The 21,735-nt window shown below is 30.2% G+C and overlaps 1 protein-coding gene across 1 annotated transcript; it reads left to right on the forward strand.

Moving 5' to 3' along the window:
- The first annotated feature begins 12,376 nt into the window (after positions 1 to 12,376).
- On the forward strand, positions 12,377 to 18,245 carry ATR2 (P450 reductase 2). The gene is made up of 18 exons (XM_012218660.4): positions 12,377 to 12,994; positions 13,083 to 13,142; positions 13,310 to 13,386; positions 13,483 to 13,540; positions 13,632 to 13,715; positions 13,817 to 13,853; positions 14,368 to 14,437; positions 14,533 to 14,727; positions 14,816 to 14,908; positions 15,046 to 15,271; positions 15,395 to 15,478; positions 15,563 to 15,714; positions 16,067 to 16,163; positions 16,414 to 16,563; positions 16,659 to 16,736; positions 16,816 to 16,938; positions 17,082 to 17,195; positions 17,796 to 18,245. The coding sequence occupies exons 1-18, from the start codon at positions 12,638 to 12,640 to the stop codon at positions 17,874 to 17,876; spliced, it is 2,136 nt and encodes a 711-aa protein (XP_012074050.1). The 5' UTR covers positions 12,377 to 12,637; the 3' UTR covers positions 17,877 to 18,245.
- The last annotated feature ends 3,490 nt before the right edge of the window (positions 18,246 to 21,735 follow it).

The raw sequence follows: 21,735 nt of genomic DNA on the forward strand, positions 1-21,735 counted from the left end.
TTCAATTAACCGGCCATGCCTACCGGTAAAAGTAAGAGAGAGGTTAAACGTATTTTCTGAAATAACAAATTTACACTTAAAATCCCTACAAAACTAAAAGACAAAACTCCGTCTCCATCTCCATTACTAAAACCATTTCAGCCATAAATAAACCACAGACCATGAATACTATTGGGTCTTTTCGTTTTTGCTTATTGTTTGGTCTGATAGTATTGAAGTATATGATGACTTTTGGAGAGAAATAGAGAAAACAAATATTCTACACTATCAATCTGATGAAGGAGAGAGGAGGAGAAAGCCTACCTGATACAAGCAATGCCGACAACAACACCAACAGTAAAAAAAAAGCACCATTTTTGGATTTTTGGCCTTTTCAATCTTTTTCGTTTTTTTTTTTTTGCTTTGGTGGGTGGTTAGGTTTTGTACACGGCACTTTATATGCACAATAAAGAACATAATGGGTTATTTTCTTTCATTTGGGTTCTAAGAGAAAACCAAATCTAAAGAGGATTTATCAAAGATTGAACCGAAATTTAATAACAGAACTGAACATTTTACTGCAACAAAACGAAAAAGAAGAAGATGATATAGAAACTAAGACGATAGAGAAACATTAATTTAGATCCAGAATTTGAGGAAATATTAACTTTCAAAGAGTTTGAAGGTCCAGTTAGATGAATTGAATATAGTTTTCTGAAACTCGAAAATATAATTACTATTCTCACTGTCATTTTTATATTTTTGTTATATTTGGGTTGTGTCGAAGAATCTCTATGGCTCTCTTTTGTAATATTAGAAAAAAAAAAAAGAATTGGAAAGGTAGAGAGAGATGAAAGTTATGAAGCACTAAAATAGAGCCAAAACAGTCTTTCAAAGAGGAGAGGGTATATATAACAAGGTTATTTTAGTCTTTGTCATTACTAAATGTTGGGTATTTTCGTCTTTTCCATGACCTTAAGGGCAAAAACCTCATAGAGATAAATCTCGGGGACCAGTAACAAATATTGCCAAATTGCAAGGATGGTTTAGTTAATTTAGTTTTTTTTTTTTTTCTGAAAGAAAAACATCATTCATTACCTTAAGGAAAAAATTCCAACAAACAAGAAGTAATATCATCTCAAATCTGAAAACGAACACAGATGATTTAACTAGAGTATGAGCGCATTTATTAGTTTGTCTTCGAATCCACCTTACATTTATATCATGCCTAAGCTCTAGAATTCTCATATAATATAAATTTGAAATTTGATCCATGATAAAATTGTGACGTATTAGTTTAATTTTAACTGTGACGTGTAGCTTAGTCAAATGTGATTTAATTTATTTTCAATTAGAATATATTAATTTAATTTAATTTCAGTTAAAGTGTCTTAATTTACTTTAACTGACCATATATAACATGTGAGTTAATTAAGTGTGACTTATTTTAATCCTGTCAGATTCTGCTGATTTATTTTTATTTTAAGGTTGTGGTGGATCTCTTTGTATTTGATCTCATTCATCACGTTTTGTAGGTGGAAGTATTCATATACCACCTACTAGGAAAAACAAAACGTGCCAAAATTTAGACAACAGTTAAGAATTATTTATTAATCAGAGAATAATCAATATCTAATGTCATATATTCATTTATATTTATCATTTATCACTTTTTATTTTAGACACTTAGCCTTATTGCTCGACTTAGAGCGTAGAATTGAGCGCTTACCTCGGATGGAGACATTTAGCCTTGATGCTCACTCAGAGTGATGAGTCATGCACTTAGTTACGTTATAACAAATAATAAATATAAAATATAAAATATAAAATTTGTTATCTTATTAGTGAGCCACATGTAAAATAATATTAATAAGAGAAAATTTATGTCTTTTTTTTTTCTTTTAGATGTGATCTCCTTTATCTTGAGTGGTTGAATTTATTTAACTTTTTTCTTTAATACCTAGAACCTGGCTACCAAATAATGTAGTTATACAGCTCAAATAATCAATAACATGGTCAATAATGAGTTTTAACTTTCCTTCTAAAACTTGTGCCAACCCAAACTACACCAAAAACATTTTTCCTTAAATACAATTCAGCTTTATGTAGATGCTAAAAATATAAGCTCATCAGCTAATCAGATGTGATCTGATTAATCTTCTCACTTATGTCTCGACCACAAACGTTCAATTTGGTGAGTTCAAGAGAGCGTTGCCCCCTATTATATAATCCACAGAGTTATTTTAGAATTATCGGCCCTCCCAATAAATAAAGAAAACATAATCTTGACAAATTAGAAAACATTTGATTTAATCTATTTATGTCATTGCCCATATGTAAATTTCAAAATCAAGAAATTAAGTAGCTGCCTTTGATAATTTGATAGGAATATCAGTATATAAGATTCAATGGAAGCATAAAAACTTTGGTCTTTAAAATTGCTGAGGCAAAATAGTAAATATAATTGGATTAAGTTTTGGAATCTTGATTCACCAAAATCTGAACTTAGAAAAGAGTTCCTTTTGTTGATGTTTTATAGCATACCAAATTTGAACCAAAGCACATATGCCATAATCATATCATCAACACAGGGCTTATGCTGTGTGTGTGTCCACATAAATTTCAATAAAGTAGAAGTGATGTTTGTATACAGGGGCGTAGCTAGAAAATTGGCTAAAGGAAAAACCTTATTAAGAATTTGCTGGGCAAAATTAGTTGTTTTGATAGATGTTAGTTATTTTAGTAGTATTTAGTTGTTATTTGAGTAGTGTTTCATAAAATGCTAAAAGCTAATCGTTACATAAGTTAATTTTTTATAAAATAATACATTAGCGTCTAAAAACTAGTTCAAATGCTATATTACCAAATAATATAAAAAATAACGTTTAACGTTTTGACAAAAACTACTTAAAAAAGCTTTTGCCAAATACAACCTAAAGCAAACAAAAGAAGTTAAAAAAATCTATTGAAAATTGTAATCTTCTCTTCATTTCAAATTTTTTTGCAGGGCTATGATAAAAATTAAAGATCCTTAATTTCAAAAAAAAATCTCAACTAACACATAACTTATTATTTTACACACACAAAACATTTTATATTTGCTTCATAACATGTTTTGTTGCTAAGAAAATTTTGGAGAAAATTTTGTAAGGTAAAGAGGAGAAGGAACTGTTTTGCCCATTATGTTCCTGAACTTTAATTTGTCGACTTTAGACTCCTCAATTTTAATTTTATAAAAAAGCATTCCTTTTTTTTAAAGAGACTTAATTAAAAATCCAATTATGAGTGAACACACGAAATTTTATTTTTTTTAAAAAAAAGTGAAAAACTTAATTTTGATATATAGAATAATAAAAAAATAAATAAATAAATAAATACAAATTATGTTGTAACATGTTGCAAAAGTTTAAGTAATAAATTTTAAATCCATCAGCCTTAATTTTTAGAAAAGAAACAAAGATATAGTGAATAATAAGAATATTTAATAATTTATCCCAAAAATAGCTCTTTAGTTGGCTATTCACTGCATTTTTGTTTCTTTTTAAAAATTGAAAATGTTGGAGTCTAGAATTTATTAAACAAATTATTGCAATATGTTCCCACATAAGTTGTACTTATTTTTGTTTCTTTTCTTTCTTTTTTTATTATTTTATATATCAAAATTAAAATTTTCACTACTTTAAATAAATAAATATTCTCTATTTTAAAATCAGTTTTTGTGTTTGTCTCAATTAACTATTTGTGTTTTTAAAGTGTATATGGATATTTTGGAATCTGTTCATTCTTGTCCCAAGGCTATTAGACGCCAAGTTCTTATAGCATGGGTTCCTCCTTTCGACGGGTGTGTGAAACTTAATTGTGATGATAATGGTCTGGCTAATTCTAGATTCACCAGTGGTGGCGGTCTGTTTTGGGATCTTTTGGGCGGGTGGTTGAGAGGTTATTCTTTAAATTTTAGTTTTTCTCGTATTTTGCTTAGAAAATTATTTGCTATTAGAGCTGGTGTTTCTTTTGCTTGGGAGGAGGTTTTCGATTTCTTTAGGTGGAGTCAGATAGTTTGGAGGTTGTTTGACTTGTAAATTCAGTTATAATTGCTTCCCATTCGCCGGCAGTTGTGATTTTGGATATTTAGGCTTTGATATCTCGATATCGTAATGTTTCTTGTGTCATGTTTTACGTTAAAGGAATTTTACAACTGATCATTTAGTGAGATTGGGTCATTCTCTATCCTTTTTTTTTTTTTTGTCGGAAGTTATGCTTTATTCCCTTTCCATAATTTTTTGACTGATACTTATGGTGTTAGCTTTATGATATGGGTTACTTTGTTTTCTTTTCCATCTTTGTTGCCAAAAAAGAAAAAAATTCCTTAGAAGGAACTTTTTTCACTTTCCATGCCCAAGTATATTGTAGACTTTAGCTCAATTAGTCGATAATTAAAAATTTTATGTATAAAACACGTCAAGCGGTGAAAAAGGAAATTAGAAAGTTACTCCAACGTACTAGTTTTCAACTTCCTATATGATGACTTTTTTTTATTTTAATTACATAATTTCCTATCTCACTGGATTAGAACAAAATTTTGCTCGCATCAGGTCCACTCATTAAGGGATAAAATAAAATGCTCGTAGTGAATATTTGTTCCATTCATTCCTATGCGATGACTTTGTCATGGCATCAAATAATGTTATTCACGGTACCAATTGATAGCCTTCAAAAAAAATAGAGTATATTTGAGAGTAAATATAGAGTTGCATGTATAGCCGTTAAATGATAATATAAAAACAAAAATTTCCTCCATTAGAATAAACCTAGTAATTAAGAGAAAAATATATTTTTTAAAAGTCTATAGAATTTGTAAAGTAAATTAACTGGGAAATTAATGACAAACTAATGCTTTATTTATTAAAATGTTAAAATATAATTTTCTCTTTAATTACTAGGTATATATTTTAATGAATGGCATTTTTTTTTATTTTTATCATTATTTAATGGCTAAAATGGTATTTATTTTGACATAAGCACTAAATGGTTTAATGGGCTAATAATATAATGTGAAACCTCAGGTTTTATGCATTTGCTTTGTAGGGGTATTTTAGTCATTTTATGCATATAAAACCTAATCTTCTATTTTGTGCAAGTAATTTTTAATGTTAGACCAATGTTTGAAATCATTTGGCAGAGGCTTTTGAGTAATTTTTCTTACAAAGATGTTTTGATCATTTTTATGCACTCGTAATCCAAGTTAGTGTCTAGTGAGATTTTAGGGGTGAATTTATGTATTCGGTTTTTTTTTTTTTTTTTTTTTTTTTTTTATGTGTTAAAGTAATTGGACTTTGCATCAAACTTATATGATAGTCATTGTGAAAAAATATTGAAAATAAATGATTTGCTTTCTGTTTATATCTAAGTGATTGATGTGGCTTCCCATAACGTGGCTAGCTTTACTTCCTCCAATCTTATAAATAAGTTCACTTTCCTTTTCCTTCTTCATTTATCTGAAATTATAATTTTATTTTTCTTTTTAAAATATAATAATTATGTGCTAGTTTATATCCTACTCCTATTTAATATGGATTCGATAAATATATTATGATTATTATCATTAATTAAATATTGAAATAAACAACTAATTAAAGTATGGAATTTCCATAATTTTAATATTCCTATTTAGTCATTTTGTTTTTAGAATGTATTTTGATTAGTTTCAACAATAATTTAAGATATTCTAATGGAGTAACATAGTTTCATTCAATATTACTATAAAAGTACATTTGAGAATAACTAAGTAAAAATATGATTTAATTATATTAATTAGATTTTTAAAGTCTACATAAAGCCAAATTAGGCCTATTTTATATGGGATAGAGAAAGTTTTATTTAAGATATAATTACCACAACTCGCGGTATTATCTAAAATTGTGAGTACATTTCAGAGTTTTGAGAATTAGACCGGTCAATAAACGGGTGAAGATAAGGGTTTATTGAACCGAATGGTTCAATTGGATTCAATATATTTCAATCAGATATTTATGTATAATATTTTTAAATGTATTTATTAAATAACATTAAAAATACAGGTTAAAAAAACTTCGATATCAAATAAAAAATAATTTTAAAATTGGCTTTTATAAAAAGAATAAAAAATTAGTAAATAATTTTAAACGAAAAGAATAAAACATGACTATTTTTAACACTAAAAAAAATTAATTAATACCCATAAAATATAATATAATTTTTCACTCTTTTTTTAGAGGGAATATTATTTTTCACATTTAGCTTTAAAGTTAGACAATTTAATTGTTTTAGTTAATATATTAGGATTTTAGTTTATAGAAGTAAAGAGGTCCAAAAACTAAAAAATTGGTGGACCCAATTTTTAAGAGGCCCAAATTTTGACAAAATTCCACATTTTTTTAAAAACTAGGATTTAAATCAAACTGATTTTTGTCCAATCTGATTAATCGATTTTCAGCTAGTTTTCTACGATTTTTACTAGTTGATGCCGGTTTTTAGAAATGTTGGTTTTCTTATGCAATCCAGACCGAGCCACAATTCAGTTACCAGCTGGTCCGTTCTAATTTTCAGAAAAATGGTGCATTCAACCTTATGCTTGCTTAAGTTTTTAATATTAGTTGACATACGCTGTGACGATTAATTCTATTATTAACCAAAGTTGACTGAGACGAAATAGTTGGAACTCTTTCTCATTTAATCAAAGATCTTGAGCTCAAGCCTTAGGTATAGAAATAGCCATGTTGGAGAGTCACCCCTTATGGACAGAATAGCTATAGACAAAAAAAAAAAAAAAAAATTCTATTTTTAGCACTGTAGCCATTGCTACCATTATCGATTTTGTTATTTTTACACCTTGATCAACTTCTTAATGGCTCAATTCATAAACTAACCCATATATTTTTCATGAAAATTTTGTGGTACCATCAATTTTCACTTTAACATATTAAATACTTCAACTTATAAAAATGCACTGTTAAATATTTTAATTAACCTATTAAACGCCTCAATTTATAAAATTAAATTGATTAAACACTTATTATATAATTGAAAAATGTGAGAATAATGATTATTCTAAAGCTTAACTAACCACTTACCAAATTAATATTTTTCATATATAAACTAAAATCAATATTTTTCATATACAAGCTAAAATCGATTTTAAAGTTAAAGAGTGTCAGTAAAATTTTTCTGTTGAATTTTAACGATTATGTAATGAGTCCCTCCTTATCCTCTTTCATTGTTACTGCCACCACTATTTTCGTTGTCATCTCGTCACCACCAGTTTACCACCACCTTATGGTTGCAATTGACAATGTCGTGACTATTCCCACCACTTGTGGCCTCACCCCACCTATACCAACGTACTACCACTATTGTTGCTAAAAAGATAAGTAAAGATATTCTAAGAAAAGCAATGGAAAATAAAATTCATAATAATTATCAAACACTATTCACGAATACCTATAGGATATAGTTCCGTTAACAATACAAGCTGCACGTATAAAAAGAACTCTTAATTCGATTCCCATTAAACGTGTTGCAGAAAGGGGGCGAGAAGCCTTAATTGTGACTAAACCTCGAGTCTGATTAGGCGGTCTCTGATAATAAAGTCCATGATTATTTTTGGCTATGCAATTGCAATAGGCTCATTCCTCCCCCTTCATAAAAATATAAATCTTATGCTATTTTGTATATAACATTTTGATAATAGTTTATTAAAAACTTATTAATTATTTCTTATGTTTTCAAATTTTTTTATTCTTGTTTATAAAGATGAGAAATCCCTTTCATTTTTAACCTAAGTTCAATACCATCAGGAGCAATTGGGGAATAATAAAAAATAGTATTTATTATACAATAAGCGGATATAGAGAAATATATATAATTGACTTGAAAATATCTATAACCATAATCGAATTTATTAAAAAAAATTAAATTTAATTTAGTTCATGAACTTTATATGAACATGCTAATATTCGAGTTAGCTCAACTCTCTCATCATCAAGAAGTCAAGTTTGAGCTAGTCAAAGTTCAATCCACCTCAATTCATTCACAACATTATCATTTTTTTTTTTTTAAATATAAATTTTGCAATAAGCGATGCTGATGTTCTGTGTAATGAAGAAGAAAAGAAAAGAAAAACTTAACCATAGTGTGACTAATTTTTGTTATGAATTTTCTTTCCAATTTCTCTTTTTTTTTTTTCTTTTTACTATTAGCATAAATATTTTGCTTCAATTGAGAATAAATTTAATTATGTAATCAATAAATCCCAATGGATATTTAAAAAAAAAAAAATTGTCAACTAGAACGATGGACATGGTCATTGGCCAGGAGGCTATTTGACGGCGGAAGAAGGCTGTTGACAGCAGCAGAGAGAGGCCTTACGAGACATCACCATGACTAATTAATTGATGGTGGCTTATTATATTTTTAAGGGTAAATTATTATTTAGTCCCTCAAGTTTTACATAATTAACCAACTAATCCCAAATTTTGAGCAAATATCTAGCTAGTCCCTCAGGTTTAACTCCGTCTAATTAAAAGGTCATTCTGTCCGAAAAGTTGGTTTTTTTTCGTTAATTGAAGACTAAAAGACTAAAACACTCCTCCCTAGCTGACGTGGACCATAAGATAAAATTATTATCTAGTCCCTCAAGTTTTACATAATTATCTAACTAATCCCAAGTTTTACACAAATATCTAACTAGTCCCTCGAGTTTAACTCCGTCTAATTGAAAGGTCCTTCCGTCCGAAAGTTAGTTTTTTTCCGTTAATTGAAGACTAAAAGACTAAAAAACCCATCCTTAGCTGACGGGGACCAGTATGAAGCGATAAGGGAGGGAATTGTATAAACTAAAAGACTAAATAATAATTTTCCCTAAAAGACAAATATTTTAGAACAAACTATTTTCTCAAATCTGACAAGTATTATGGAACAAAGACAGTATTAAAAAAAGGATAAAAAAATTAATTTGATGTTCTAATTAAATATTATTAAATTTAAGTGAATCATGAAAGTAAATACCTCTTCAAAAAAGTAAATACCACATTTTTCTTTTTACCCCAAATTATCATCATAGTTTCTTTTTTAGAAAAAAAGTAATAAACATAATTTTCTATTTTATTCATATTTAATATGCAAATTTTATAAAAAAACATTACTATTATCATTGATAAAATCTAAAAAAAAAAAAAAACAAAGTATTCCATCTATTCATAAATACTTTTAATGTTTTTATGGTAATTAAGTAAGTAAATTTATTCTTATAAATTATAACAAAATATTAATTAATTTTATTACGTAACCTTAAGTAAGAGAGGAGATGCTATATGATTTTGGAAAATTATAAAAATAATTATTAAATTTAATATAAATAAGGATAAAATTGAAAAAAAAATAATTACTCATTAATATTCTGAAAAAAAGATATTTGCGGAGAAAACACCTGCTCTAAAATAATAGTTATTTATAGATAAAAAAAGTAATTATTATTGTCACCTATATTATTATAATTTCATAACTTTGAATATAAATATTAATATTTAATGCAAGGTTATCTGTGCAAAAGATAAACTAGGTATATCATTATGGCATGGAAGGAACAAAAGGGAAACAAACTAGGTATCATTATCGCTTCATACTGGTCCACGTCAGTTAGGGAGGAGTGTTTTAGTCTTTTAGTCTTCAATTAACGGAAAAAAACTAACTTTTCAGACGGAAAAACCTTTCAATTAGACGGAGTTAAACCTGAGGGACTATTTAGATATTTGTGCAAAACTTGGGATTAGTTAGATAATTATGTAAAACCTGAGGGACTAGATAATAATTTTCCCTTATGGTCCACGTCAACTAGGGAGGGGTATTTTAGTCTTTTAGTCTTCAATTAACGAAAAAAAACCAACTTTTCGGACGGAAGGACCTTTTAATTAGACGGAGTTAAACCTGAGGAACTAACTAGATATTTACTCAAAACTTGGGATTAGTTGGTTAATTATATAAAACCTGAGAGACTAAATAATAATTTACCCTATTTTTAAATGTCCGTTCATTTTAAATGTTTTGGGTTAGCTGATTTATTTGAAGGCGAAGAAGTTTCAATTTTTTAAACTATAAAAGCTTAGACTTTTTTGTTTTAATTTTTTAAAGGAAAAAAAATTAATTCATCTACGAGGTTTAATCAAACTAAATAAGTCATCCTTACAATTTAGTAATATTAATTAATAGTTCCTAAATTTATATCCATTAAACCACTTGATTTTACCGTTTATTTTTAAGATAAAAACAAACTAAATCGATCTGTGCATATAATTAAATTAAATCGAATCGATTTAATTATGTGTTTGAGTTTTTTTAATCATTCTTGGATGGGTTCATGCTTTTTTATTTATTTAATGAAACCGAATAAAAAAAATTAGTTTTTATCAAAATTAAAATTAAATTGTATATACTAAAAACTGAATTTAAATGAGTCGATTTTACCAAAATTATGCTCAATTTTCATTAATGAAAACACTTATAGTAAATGTGACTCGAACTTGAGATATCTCATTCTCCACATGAATGAAAATACTAATCAGGCTATCTGATTGCCTCTAATTATTAAATTTAACAAATATTTTGCACTCATTTTATAAAATGAAAATTATATCTTAATTAAAAAATGATCAGGTCAAACTCTTTGATTTTAAAATTTCTTCAATGGTATTATTATTATTATTATTATTGCGTATGCAACAGAAGACCTGCCAATCGCGAATGGTAAAAATTGACCGTCATCTAAGAGTTGGCAATGTTGAGCAAGCCAACGACCCTCACATTCCTTGAAGGTCTGACAGGTGAATTTTTATATCTTACACCATTTTTTTAAAGAGATAGTCAATAATGCATATGGGCCATGTGGTTTCTAAAATAAAACAAGAGGTTTTGAGTTGATAATTTGGACTTTGACCCAAAATGCGACTCAACTCAAATGTCATCGACTCAACCCTGTTCAACAAATGATCAATCATAAAATTGTTAAGATCTAGCTATTAAAAAATTAATAACTATTAATTGCTTTTTTATTTATAAAAAGATTAAGGAACCGAAATAATATTGTGAATCATAACTTTTTTTTTTTCTCTTTATTTGGTGATAATTTTTATTATAAGATCAACTAGATTACAACACACTATAACTATTATTTATTAGTTGATAATTGATTTATTTATATTATCGTCAAAACGTAATTCTAGAGTTGAAGAAAATGATTATTAGAAAAAATAATTTTATGGAATCACTTTATTTAAGACTATTTACAAATTAAAACAATTTATTAAATATTATTACATTAAATAATATATAGCAGTTTCACTTTAAAAAATGGAAGAAAAATTAATGCATTGTTGATATTTTATTTTGATCTAAAGTTCAATTTTTTAACGTGCTGCACTTATAATTATAATTGCAGTTATAATTCTGTTCAATAATTTGATCGAAACAACAGATAAATGTTTGTTTATTGAAACAATAATTATTTTAAACTATTATGATTTCTTAACAGTAATAATTCTAATAATAATATATATTGTTATTACTATATACTTTTTGGTTCAATTATTATTATTTAAAAAGTAGTTCCAGCAGCTGTGTCGAGCATTCCATTCCTGCTTCCTGCCTGATTGAATAGAAGATAGAACTAGAAAATATTGGCCCCGTTTCGCGCTAATAGCATTAAATAGATATTTATAAAATTATAATAAATTTATCACAGCTCGAAAAATATTTTATGTTTTTAAAAATTAAAAATTATTTGTTTTAAAAATGACTTAATTTTTTTTTAGTAGAAAAATATTTTTTATTGACTTATTTTTTTAAATGTCTTAAATTACGGAAAATTATGAAAAATATTTTTCTGTAAGTTATTTTATAAAAATAAATAGAATATGAGACGTTGCTGTTAAAATAGAAAGGAGCTAAAAATCAATACCAAGGATACTTTGGTCTTTGGCATTTCACAGAAAGTAGTTTAAATGTTTAATTAGCATTGAAAATTTATTTATTCTCTTAAAAAAAAAAAAAAGTAAATTTTCTTTAAAACATCGTTAACCAAACTTTTCGTCATAGAAAGTGGCAAACCAAGGTATATATCTTGCTCTTGGTAGTGAAATTCTGAGAGAGAATAAGACAGAAAAAGAACAACATTTTAGAACTCCACTAATTAGCTCATAAATAAATAAAAATAAAAGAAATTTACTTTTCTATCCCTTTTCTCAAACTTAACTCTCTTTAGAGTAGTAGTTTTAACCATAGTTAACTTTGTGTTAGGTGATTTTGACCAGTCTGGTTTGGTGGGCGCTTCTGGCTTCTCTCTTTCATTCCCTTCTCCTCTAACACACTATTAAAAGCCCACGCCATTTCTCTCCTACCCTCTTCAGGAAGCTTGCTCTACCACTAACTCGCCTTTCTTTACCTACATTCTCACCCACCACCAACCGCAAAAAGCCCTAAAGCAAACGCAGAACGCAAGAAAGAAGCAGAACTTGAAGAAAAGAAGCAGCAGCATAACTGAGCGCTCTTTCTATTCCTCTTTTTCTCTTCTCTTGCCACCATTTAAAAGCTTTTTGTGGTTGGTTAGTAAGTTATTTGATTAAATAATACCATGCAACCTTCAACTGGTTCAATGAAGATATCACCGTTTGATCTGATGTCGGCAATTATTAAAGGCAATATAGACCCGACGAATGTGTCGTCGGAATCGGGAGCTGTTGAGGTAGCCACTATGTTTCTTGAGAATCGTGAATTTGTTATGATTTTAACGACGTCGATCGCTGTTTTGATTGGCTGTGCGGTGGTGTTGGTGTTGAGAAGATCTAGTGGTCAGAAATCTAAGACTGCCATTATTGAACCTCCTAAACCGTTGATTGTAAAGGAGCCTGAACCTGAAGTTGATGACGGCCAGAAAAAAGTTACTATATTCTTTGGTACTCAGACTGGAACTGCTGAAGGATTCGCTAAGGTTGGTTTAGCACTGTTGTTAGTTTAGCTGGTCTTGGTTTTGATTGTTTGCGTCGTACTGAATTTTTGACTTGAATTTATCATAATAGGCTTTGGCTGAAGAGGCAAAAGCACGGTATGAAAAAGCAACATTCAGAGTTGTTGATTTAGTAAGTTTGAGATTCTTTCTTGTTCTGTTTTTTTTTTTAAATTTTTTTTTTGAATTTCTTTCTTTCTTTTTATTTTTTAATTTTCTTTTCTGAATAAATTTTATGATGGGATGGGTTTACTGTGTTTTTTGATTGACATGATTTTTGAATTGTCAATTTGGTGATAGGATGAATTTGCAGCTGATGATGATGAGTACGAAAGGAAATTGAAAAAGGAGTCTTTATGTTTGTTTTTTGTCGCTACGTGAGTATAAGATGCATAGTTTATTGAAATTTTTTTTTTTTTTTTAAATTTCCTGTATCGGTCTTTTGTTTACATTTTTTGTTAATGTGATTTTAGTTATGGAGATGGTGAGCCAACTGATAATGCAGCCAGGTTCTATAAATGGTTTACAGAGGTAAAGTTTGATTGGATTGTATGTTTTTTTTCTTGTATCAAATTATGATTATTCCCTGGTAGATTGATTATGTAAATGATTATGTGTACAGGGAAACGAGAGAGGAGAATGGCTTCAGAACCTTAAGTTTGGAGTGTTTGGCCTCGGTAACAAGCAGTACGAACATTTTAATAAGGTATCTAATGCGATCCAATAAGTTTATTTATTCATTGTCTTATTTATGTGGTTGATTTGGTTGGTTGATGTTATATATGTGCTTTTGTTATTATTGAACAGATTGGTAAAGTGTTGGATGAGATTCTTGCTGAGCAGGGTATGCTTTTCCATTTTCCTTCACTCTTTTCTTGTTGATTTTGCGATGGTTGCTTATTTGACTGTTGATACTTTATGAATTGATATGTTAAAAAATTAAAATAAAGTTACAAACAGAGATTTGATGTGGCAGTGATCATCCTGTCACTTATTGACTTTCATTAAAATTGTTTTCCCATATTTTTTATGCATTCTTTTGTTAGAATTTGTGAATAGATAATATGCAACAAACTCTATTCGAAGGTGAAAAGAAGTTTGTAGGAATGTAATCATGCATTGAAGAGTTGCATCTCAGAAGCACGCTCCACACTCTTGTTTGTACGAATGACACATCGCCTACCTGTGTTGAATGGTTTGGGCATGTACTTGGTGTTTCTTTAGGCTTCTTTTTGACGTACTTCATTTGCTTGGAAAGCATAATATAACACATGTTTTTTATCCAAAAGACAAGTGATAGTGTTGCAACTTGCCAATTATTTCTGTTCATCAATATAATATGCTCTTTGCATTTGCAGGTGCAAAACGCCTTGTCCCAGTGGGTCTTGGAGATGATGACCAATGCATTGAGGATGACTTCACTGCTTGGTATGAAGATCTTGAACCTCTCATGCATCAACAGTTTGACTCTATTATAAGAGAGACTTATATTTTGCTCCCATATTTTCTGCTGGCTATTTCAGGAAGGAATCACTATGGCCTGAGTTGGATGAGCTACTCCGGGATGAGAATGATGCCCCAGCTGTTTCTACGCCCTATACAGCTGCTGTATTAGAATATAGGGTTGTATTTTATGATCCTGAAAATGCACCTGTAGAGGATAAAAACTGGAGTAATGCAAATGGGCATGCTGTTTATGATGCTCAACATCCATGCAGGTATCAAAAAAATAAGTGTATATATATATATATATAAATCATTCATCATTTTTGCTCATTATCTAAACCTATCCTGTTTGCAACTTAGGTCTAATGTTGTTGTGAGAAAGGAACTTCATACACCTGCATCTGATCGTTCTTGCACCCATTTGGAGTTTGACATTGCTGGCACTGGACTCACGTAAGTTGTTGGATTTAAGATTTATTCCCCGAAGAATGACATCCTATTGAGAAAAAAAGAATTTAAAAAAAAAAAAAAAGGTTTTCTGATTGTCGCTAACAAGGAGCAGTTGTACTGATGACTGGTTCTTTCTTCAGATATGAAACTGGGGATCATGTTGCTGTATACTGTGAGAATCTTGATGAAATTGTAGAGGAAGCATTGCAGTTGTTAGGTTTGTCACCAGATACATATTTCTCCGTACATACTGACAAAGAGGATGGCACACCCCTTGGCGGAAGTTCCTTGCCACCCCCTTTTCCACCATGCACCTTAAGAACAGCTCTCAAAAGATATGCTGATCTTTTGAGTTCGCCCAAAAAGGTTAGCTGTTTTCTTCACTCTTTGCGTTGTGTATTTTTCATTATTTTAAGTATTCTTAACATGATTTTTTTAAAATTTTTTTATGTTTTGAGTAATTGATTGTTCCATTGTTATGGTTTCCAGTCTTCTTTACTCGCTTTAGCAGCTCATGCTACTGATCCAACTGAAGCTGATAAACTAAGGCACCTTGCTTCACCTGCTGGAAAGGTTGTGAATTGATCAAAATGTTTGTTGTTAATTTAGTCCCACTAAAATTCTTGTTGGTGTAACTTTGGTCTTCTTTTGATACAGGATGAATATGCACAATGGATTGTTGGCAATATGAAAAGCCTCCTTGAGGTCATGGCCGAATTTCCAACAGCCAGACCCCCTCTTGGTGTCTTCTTTGCCGCAGTTGCTCCTCGCCTGCAGCCTAGATACTATTCTATCTCATCATCCCCAAGGTGAATATTTTTCTGACTCTTCTCTGGGGAAAGTTTCAGCATTTTGCTGGAGTGTTTTTCAGCTGAGTTATCTGACATAATGGAAGATTGATTAGGATTTCATATGCTTTAGGAATAATGGCAGTAAGAACAAACCAGTACCTTCCTTTAAGGAAAAAGAAAACAGCTCCACTTTTAGTAGGGAGCTCTACTTGTTAAATTTGAAATTTCCATAGTTATTAAGGTTCATGCACTGTGGGGGGAATTGGAAATTCTCACATGGGATATTTTCATTTTTTCATTTCTATTTGTGGTTTATTTTTTTCTCCTCTGGATTGTTTACATGCTTACCACTTGAAATAATGCTCTGCAGTATGGCACCATCTAGAATTCATGTTACATGTGCACTGGTTCTTGAGAAAACACCAGCTGGACGGGTACACAAAGGAGTGTGCTCAACTTGGATGAAGGTAACTTTTAATTTGTTTGCTGTTTTCTTTATTCCTCATTTTCTTGCTTTTTGGATCTGTTTTGAAGTTTTTGGTCTCATGAGTTACATTGTCCAACTGTGGCAAGCGGAATCCAGTCTGATAGTCTTTTGCCCTGACATCGATATTACTACTATGATATGGATTATTTTTTGTCAGAAACCTGTTTCGGTTTCAGAAATTTGAAATTTTCATAGAATTTCACTCATCTATTTCCTCACTCTCCCTGCAGAATTCTGTGCCTTTGGAGAAAAGCAGTGAATGCAGTTGGGCACCCATTTTTGTTCGTCAATCAAACTTTAAGCTTCCTTCAGACACCAAAGTCCCCATTATTATGATTGGCCCTGGCACTGGTCTAGCTCCTTTCAGGGGTTTCTTGCAGGTTTAGCTCGAAAATTTGAGCTATTTGTTTGTCATCTTTCATTGTGTTGATATCTATCTAAGCTAGTTGTCTATATTGAATATTGCCTTTTGCAGGAAAGGTTAGCCCTGAAAGAATCTGGAGCAGAACTGGGATCCTCCATATTATTCTTTGGTTGCAGGAACAGTAAGATGGTAAGTCATGCCCTTGTAGTTCTGGTGCAGGACTAGTACTGCCCTCCATTTTCAGTGATTGACATTCTTAATCTTTCAGGATTACATCTATCAAGATGAACTCAGCAACTTTGTTGGAAGTGGTGCACTTTCTGAGTTGGTGGTTGCATTTTCACGTGAGGGACCTACCAAGGAATATGTGCAGCATAAAATGATGGAGAAGGTATTGTATCTGATTCACCTGCATCCTCGATAGGAGATTTGGATGCCAGTGTTTTGTTTTGTTTCAATCGATTGGTTAACTGATTAATCTGATGTATCAATTCATGTTTTTGCTGTATCCAATTTGTTGTTTATAATTTGCAGGCTTCAGATATCTGGAACCTGATTTCTCAGGGAGCATATATATATGTCTGTGGTGATGCCAAAGGCATGGCTAGAGATGTTCATAGAACACTCCACACAATTGCACAAGAGCAGGTATGATGTTTTCAAATGAGTTTTGGTATCTTTGTATTATGTTTTTTATTTTTGAATATCAGCGGTAGTGTGGAACTATTGGCCAACTTTTGCTTACTGTACTTAAAACCCTGGAACGAAGGGATTGACAAAAGAGGGAAATATCTCTTCTTTGTGAATCTCCTAGTCCCGGTGTACCTAATTATTATAGAGGAAATGTGCTTCCAAAAGAGCCACATCATTCATTTTTCGTGGTATAGAGGAAATGTGCTTCCAAAAAAGCCACATCATTCATTTTTCGTGGTTGGAATTTTCGTGTAGAATGTCCCATTACTTTCTCCTGTATATGGACAAATATCCCACAACCCAATCGTCATTTTTGCATACTCTCTTTTTGATATGGTGATGGTGATGTATATACCCTCTACCTGTGCCTTGAAGGCTAAAATCTCCTTCATAGTAGAGAAATGTCACTTTCATGGCTGTGCTCTATTCCACGTCTCCGGCATGCTTTTTTATTCGTAGATGTTAAATTTGACTACTGCGAAGCAATTGATACTTGTAAATTAATTTAATTGGGTCCATGTCATTAATCAGATCGTCTTTTGCTTCTCATTTCAGGGATCTCTCAGCAATTCCCGGGCCGAAAGCATGGTCAAGAATCTGCAAACGAGTGGCAGGTATCTGCGTGATGTATGGTGATGATTGAACCTTCCAATCGTCGAGATAATAGTAAAACATACTTGGTAATATATAAATACTGAAGCCATCCATGTTTGGGATGAAGAAAATTATTTGATGACTAGTCGGCAATTTCTGCGTCATCATCCCCGCGAGAGTGCCACCGGAAGGTGTTGTTATGACACTTGTGATTCTTTTGTGCTTCGGATTTTTTTGTTCAATGTAATTTATGTATACAAGGTATAATAATAATAATAATAATAATTATGAGTAGCTCTAATTAGCTTTATGAGTTATAATTTTGTTTGTACGAGGCGACAATGGTCTCAAATGACATTCAAAAATGTAGTTGTTTGGATGGAATATAATTATGAGTTTTCAAGTTTGGCATTTCAAGTAGCCTTTCTTTCTCTGATTACCTGTACAAAATAGTTATTGCTATATTAAGCAAACTATAAGTATGGTATTAAACTAATAATTTAAAAATAGTAATAATCTAATGCATTGACTATCATATATAAATTATTAAAATATAACATATGGACTACCAAAATTTGGTACTTTAAAATGAACCATATATAACATATCGTATTAATTTGACGTAACTATATATCATTTTATTACTTTAAAATGGACTATATATGCTTTTGTCTTTTGAGATGGTGTGAAAATGCATAAAATGATAAAAAATAAATGTAAATAGAAAACAGTTAGTAGACGCAAAAGCAGACACAACCTAATAAATAAAATACTTTAATATTTATTGTAAAGCAATTAAGCAAAGCAGTGGGGTGCCAACTGCCAACTGAGGCTTGATGTAGGTAAGTAGTAGCCTAACTAATAGGCCACCTGCAAAATAATAAATTAATAATAAATTCCAGTTCCTCTGCGTTTATTATTGTTTTATTAAATCTTTTGCGGTCTATATCTTCTCCACGGTTCTTGGTGCACAACCGCTAATAACGTGGTATGTGTTTTTTAAATATATTACATGTTGTGTCTTAACTCAAGTCCACGTGATCATCTATGCATCACATGGTGTTTATTTATTTTGTTTATTTTTTAAATTTAATATAGCATGATTAATTTGTTCAACGCACCTAGAGCAAAAAGCTTCGATCTAATATTTATACGGATAACATAATTCAATAAATTTATAAATTATTTTATTTTATCTATTTATTTTGTCGTTTCTAATATTTGCTTCCTCTAATTTTTTTTATTGAGACACGTAAAATTTAAGAAGACTTTGTTATTTTATTTGCATGTGCAAAATAAAAAATAATGTGCAAAATCTTTTACTTAAATTTCACATTATCATTCAATATTATTATATTATATAAAACTAATATATCTTGTTAGGTCAAGCCGCCCTGACGTAAAAGATTAGCAATAATATTTGAAAGAACCTCCAAGATTTAAATTGGAATTAATATTATATAATATAAAATGAAATTAAAACACCTTCACTTCTTTTTTGTGTTAGACAACGTAGAAGAAAATAGTGTTATAAAAAAAAAATCAAGAGGAGATACACGTCAATGCAAACATCAAATTTGGCTTAATTAATAAATTTATTTTTTTAATCATATTTAATTTGTATATGAGCCATTTGAATATGCCAACATTTTGAATAAGAAAAAAATAAAAATAAAAACCCTGAAACAAGTCTTATTTAAAAATTAAATGGGGTATTTTTTTTTTTAAGGATAATTAATAAGGGTATTTTTGTCTTTTCATTAATGTATTCAACCATTGCAGTGATACCACGGATACATAATATGAGGACATTTTAAAATATATTTAGTAAATTAAAAAAATAGTTAATTAGGTCAAATTCTAAACATTAAGCTCTTGATAACTGCTTTTGAGTTAGCTTTTAGCGTTTTAACAAAGTTAACACTCTATTTTTATTAATTATAGTATTCGATAATATAATTTTTATAATAAATGTCACGGTGCTAGAATCTCGGAGCCTTTGGCACGCGCGTGGCTCCTAGACTTAGCTCATAACCTAGGCCAACTATGCATATTCGAAGGGTCTTTGCATCCTTTTCGACTATAGGACTCATCTTGCAATGCATATCTAAGGATCTCGCACAACAGTATATGAGCTCCATGCTTTCGGGCATCCCGGGCAGCATAGTCCTGCCTATACCCAAACCTTCATTTAAAGAGAGATGCGCACTGTAGGCCCTCGGCCTTATAGTGTCCATAGAGCTCATTCTCTATGGAGACATCAGTCCCTCTTGATAGAACATGATGCCCGCATCCTAACTCATTAGGGTTCGGTCTCGCATACTAGCTTTGGGGCGGCGGAGAGCATTACGCCGGGTCTCTCCTCTTATATTTTTGGTTCAAATACCATTCAACATGCTATTCTCATTTCCAATAGCCTTATTTTGTTCATAGGGTCACCATAGTATGACACCATGTATAGGGACATTTTGAAAAAACTTTTTATAAAAAATTAAATGCTGTAAAGTTTAACGTTGGACAAAAATTGATTGATTAATTAATTTTTTTTGACAAATACACCAATTGATTTTCCCCTAGCTGAATAGAAATGCATTTATAAGTGGGTCATTTTCTGAAAGGAACACTCTGTCCAGTTCAAACTAGTTGGTGGTGTTGGTGGGGATAATTAAGTCACAAAAGAGGTTAATTAATGAAAGACAAGACAGGACCTAAAGAAAAGACTAAGAGCATAATTTTGCCTCAGCAAAACCTGTGGGCACCCATTGGAGATAGATAAAGAAAGGAGGTTTGGCACACTATATTTTGGTAGGTCAGCTGATAGTTGCAAATTTATCACACATCTGTGGTAGGTAGTTCAGAATTACAAAAAAAAAAATACAATGATTCCTTGAAAACTAAAGTATATACTTACTCTACTGCTACATCTGTTATATAATATTTCTTTAAATAAATAAATAAATTTATTTAAATTATAATAAATGATTGAGTAAATTAATTATACTATCTTTAATTTAATAGTAATTCTTTAAAAAAATCATTAAATTAAAGTAATAATTATTGATAATCTATAAAAGGTAAATATGAAAAAAATGAATTTATTATTTCTTGAAACAAGAAATATGATAAATATTATGGAACAGAAATAATTATAAAGTTCCATTGATTGTGACTATTAAAATTTATGCCTATACAGTAATGGATGTAGATTTAGACTATGGACAATAGAAATGTCTATTTAAATTTATTATAATAACTTCGAAGAATTAAATACAAGAGGTTGATGCAAAAAAATTTCATATCTACATTTTAAAAAATGAAAAATTTAAATTTTAAAGGAGAGAATATTGAAATTATAGATTGCTTGTTAGCAAAATTCTTCAAAGTTTAATTGTGGCCGTGAGAGATCAACAAAAAAATTTTCAATTAAGTGTACAATAGCTATATGGCTAGCTTGAACGCCAGTAGGACGGTTGAGCCGACAGTATAATGAAAGATTTACTGATTAAGCACAAACTAATTAAGCCATTCTCAATGATCTATTGGATTGATAACTAAAATGTCCCTTTCCATTTCTCTTGCACCGGCATCTTCACCATTGTTCTTTCCGGTCTTCTTAATGTGTTTTGGTTAGAATAAAATACGATCTTTATTGTTCAGTCAAATCTCAATTGTTTATTTATAAAATGAACTGAAAAGAAACAAGAGGACAACAATTATTCTAAGGGCCATCAACAGATTGCTTAGACATAAGCAGGATCTAAAAAAATAGGGGGGGGAGGGAAATAATATAAAATTTAATTAAATAAATAATGTACAAAGTAAAAGGGAGGCAATGTGATTGAAAGGTAGTCTCGCCCATTCATCAAGGTTCAAATCTTAGCATCATCAGAGGATTCTATTT

Source organism: Jatropha curcas, chromosome 8 (assembly GCF_041381405.1).
Source record: "Jatropha curcas cultivar XTBG-Jc1 chromosome 8, XTBG_Jcur_1.0, whole genome shotgun sequence".
Taxonomy (NCBI): domain Eukaryota; kingdom Viridiplantae; phylum Streptophyta; class Magnoliopsida; order Malpighiales; family Euphorbiaceae; genus Jatropha; species Jatropha curcas.

Bases quoted from the DNA above. Each gene is read 5' to 3' on its own strand.
- ATR2 (XM_012218660.4), top strand. From the start codon at position 12,638: ATGCAACCTTCAACTGGTTCAATGAAGATATCACCGTTTGATCTGATG. The intron at 14,438-14,532 runs GTATGAAGATCT...TGGCTATTTCAG, and splicing joins GAGGATGACTTCACTGCTTG to GAAGGAATCACTATGGCCTG. The intron at 16,737-16,815 runs GTAAGTCATGCC...TTAATCTTTCAG, and splicing joins GTTGCAGGAACAGTAAGATG to GATTACATCTATCAAGATGA.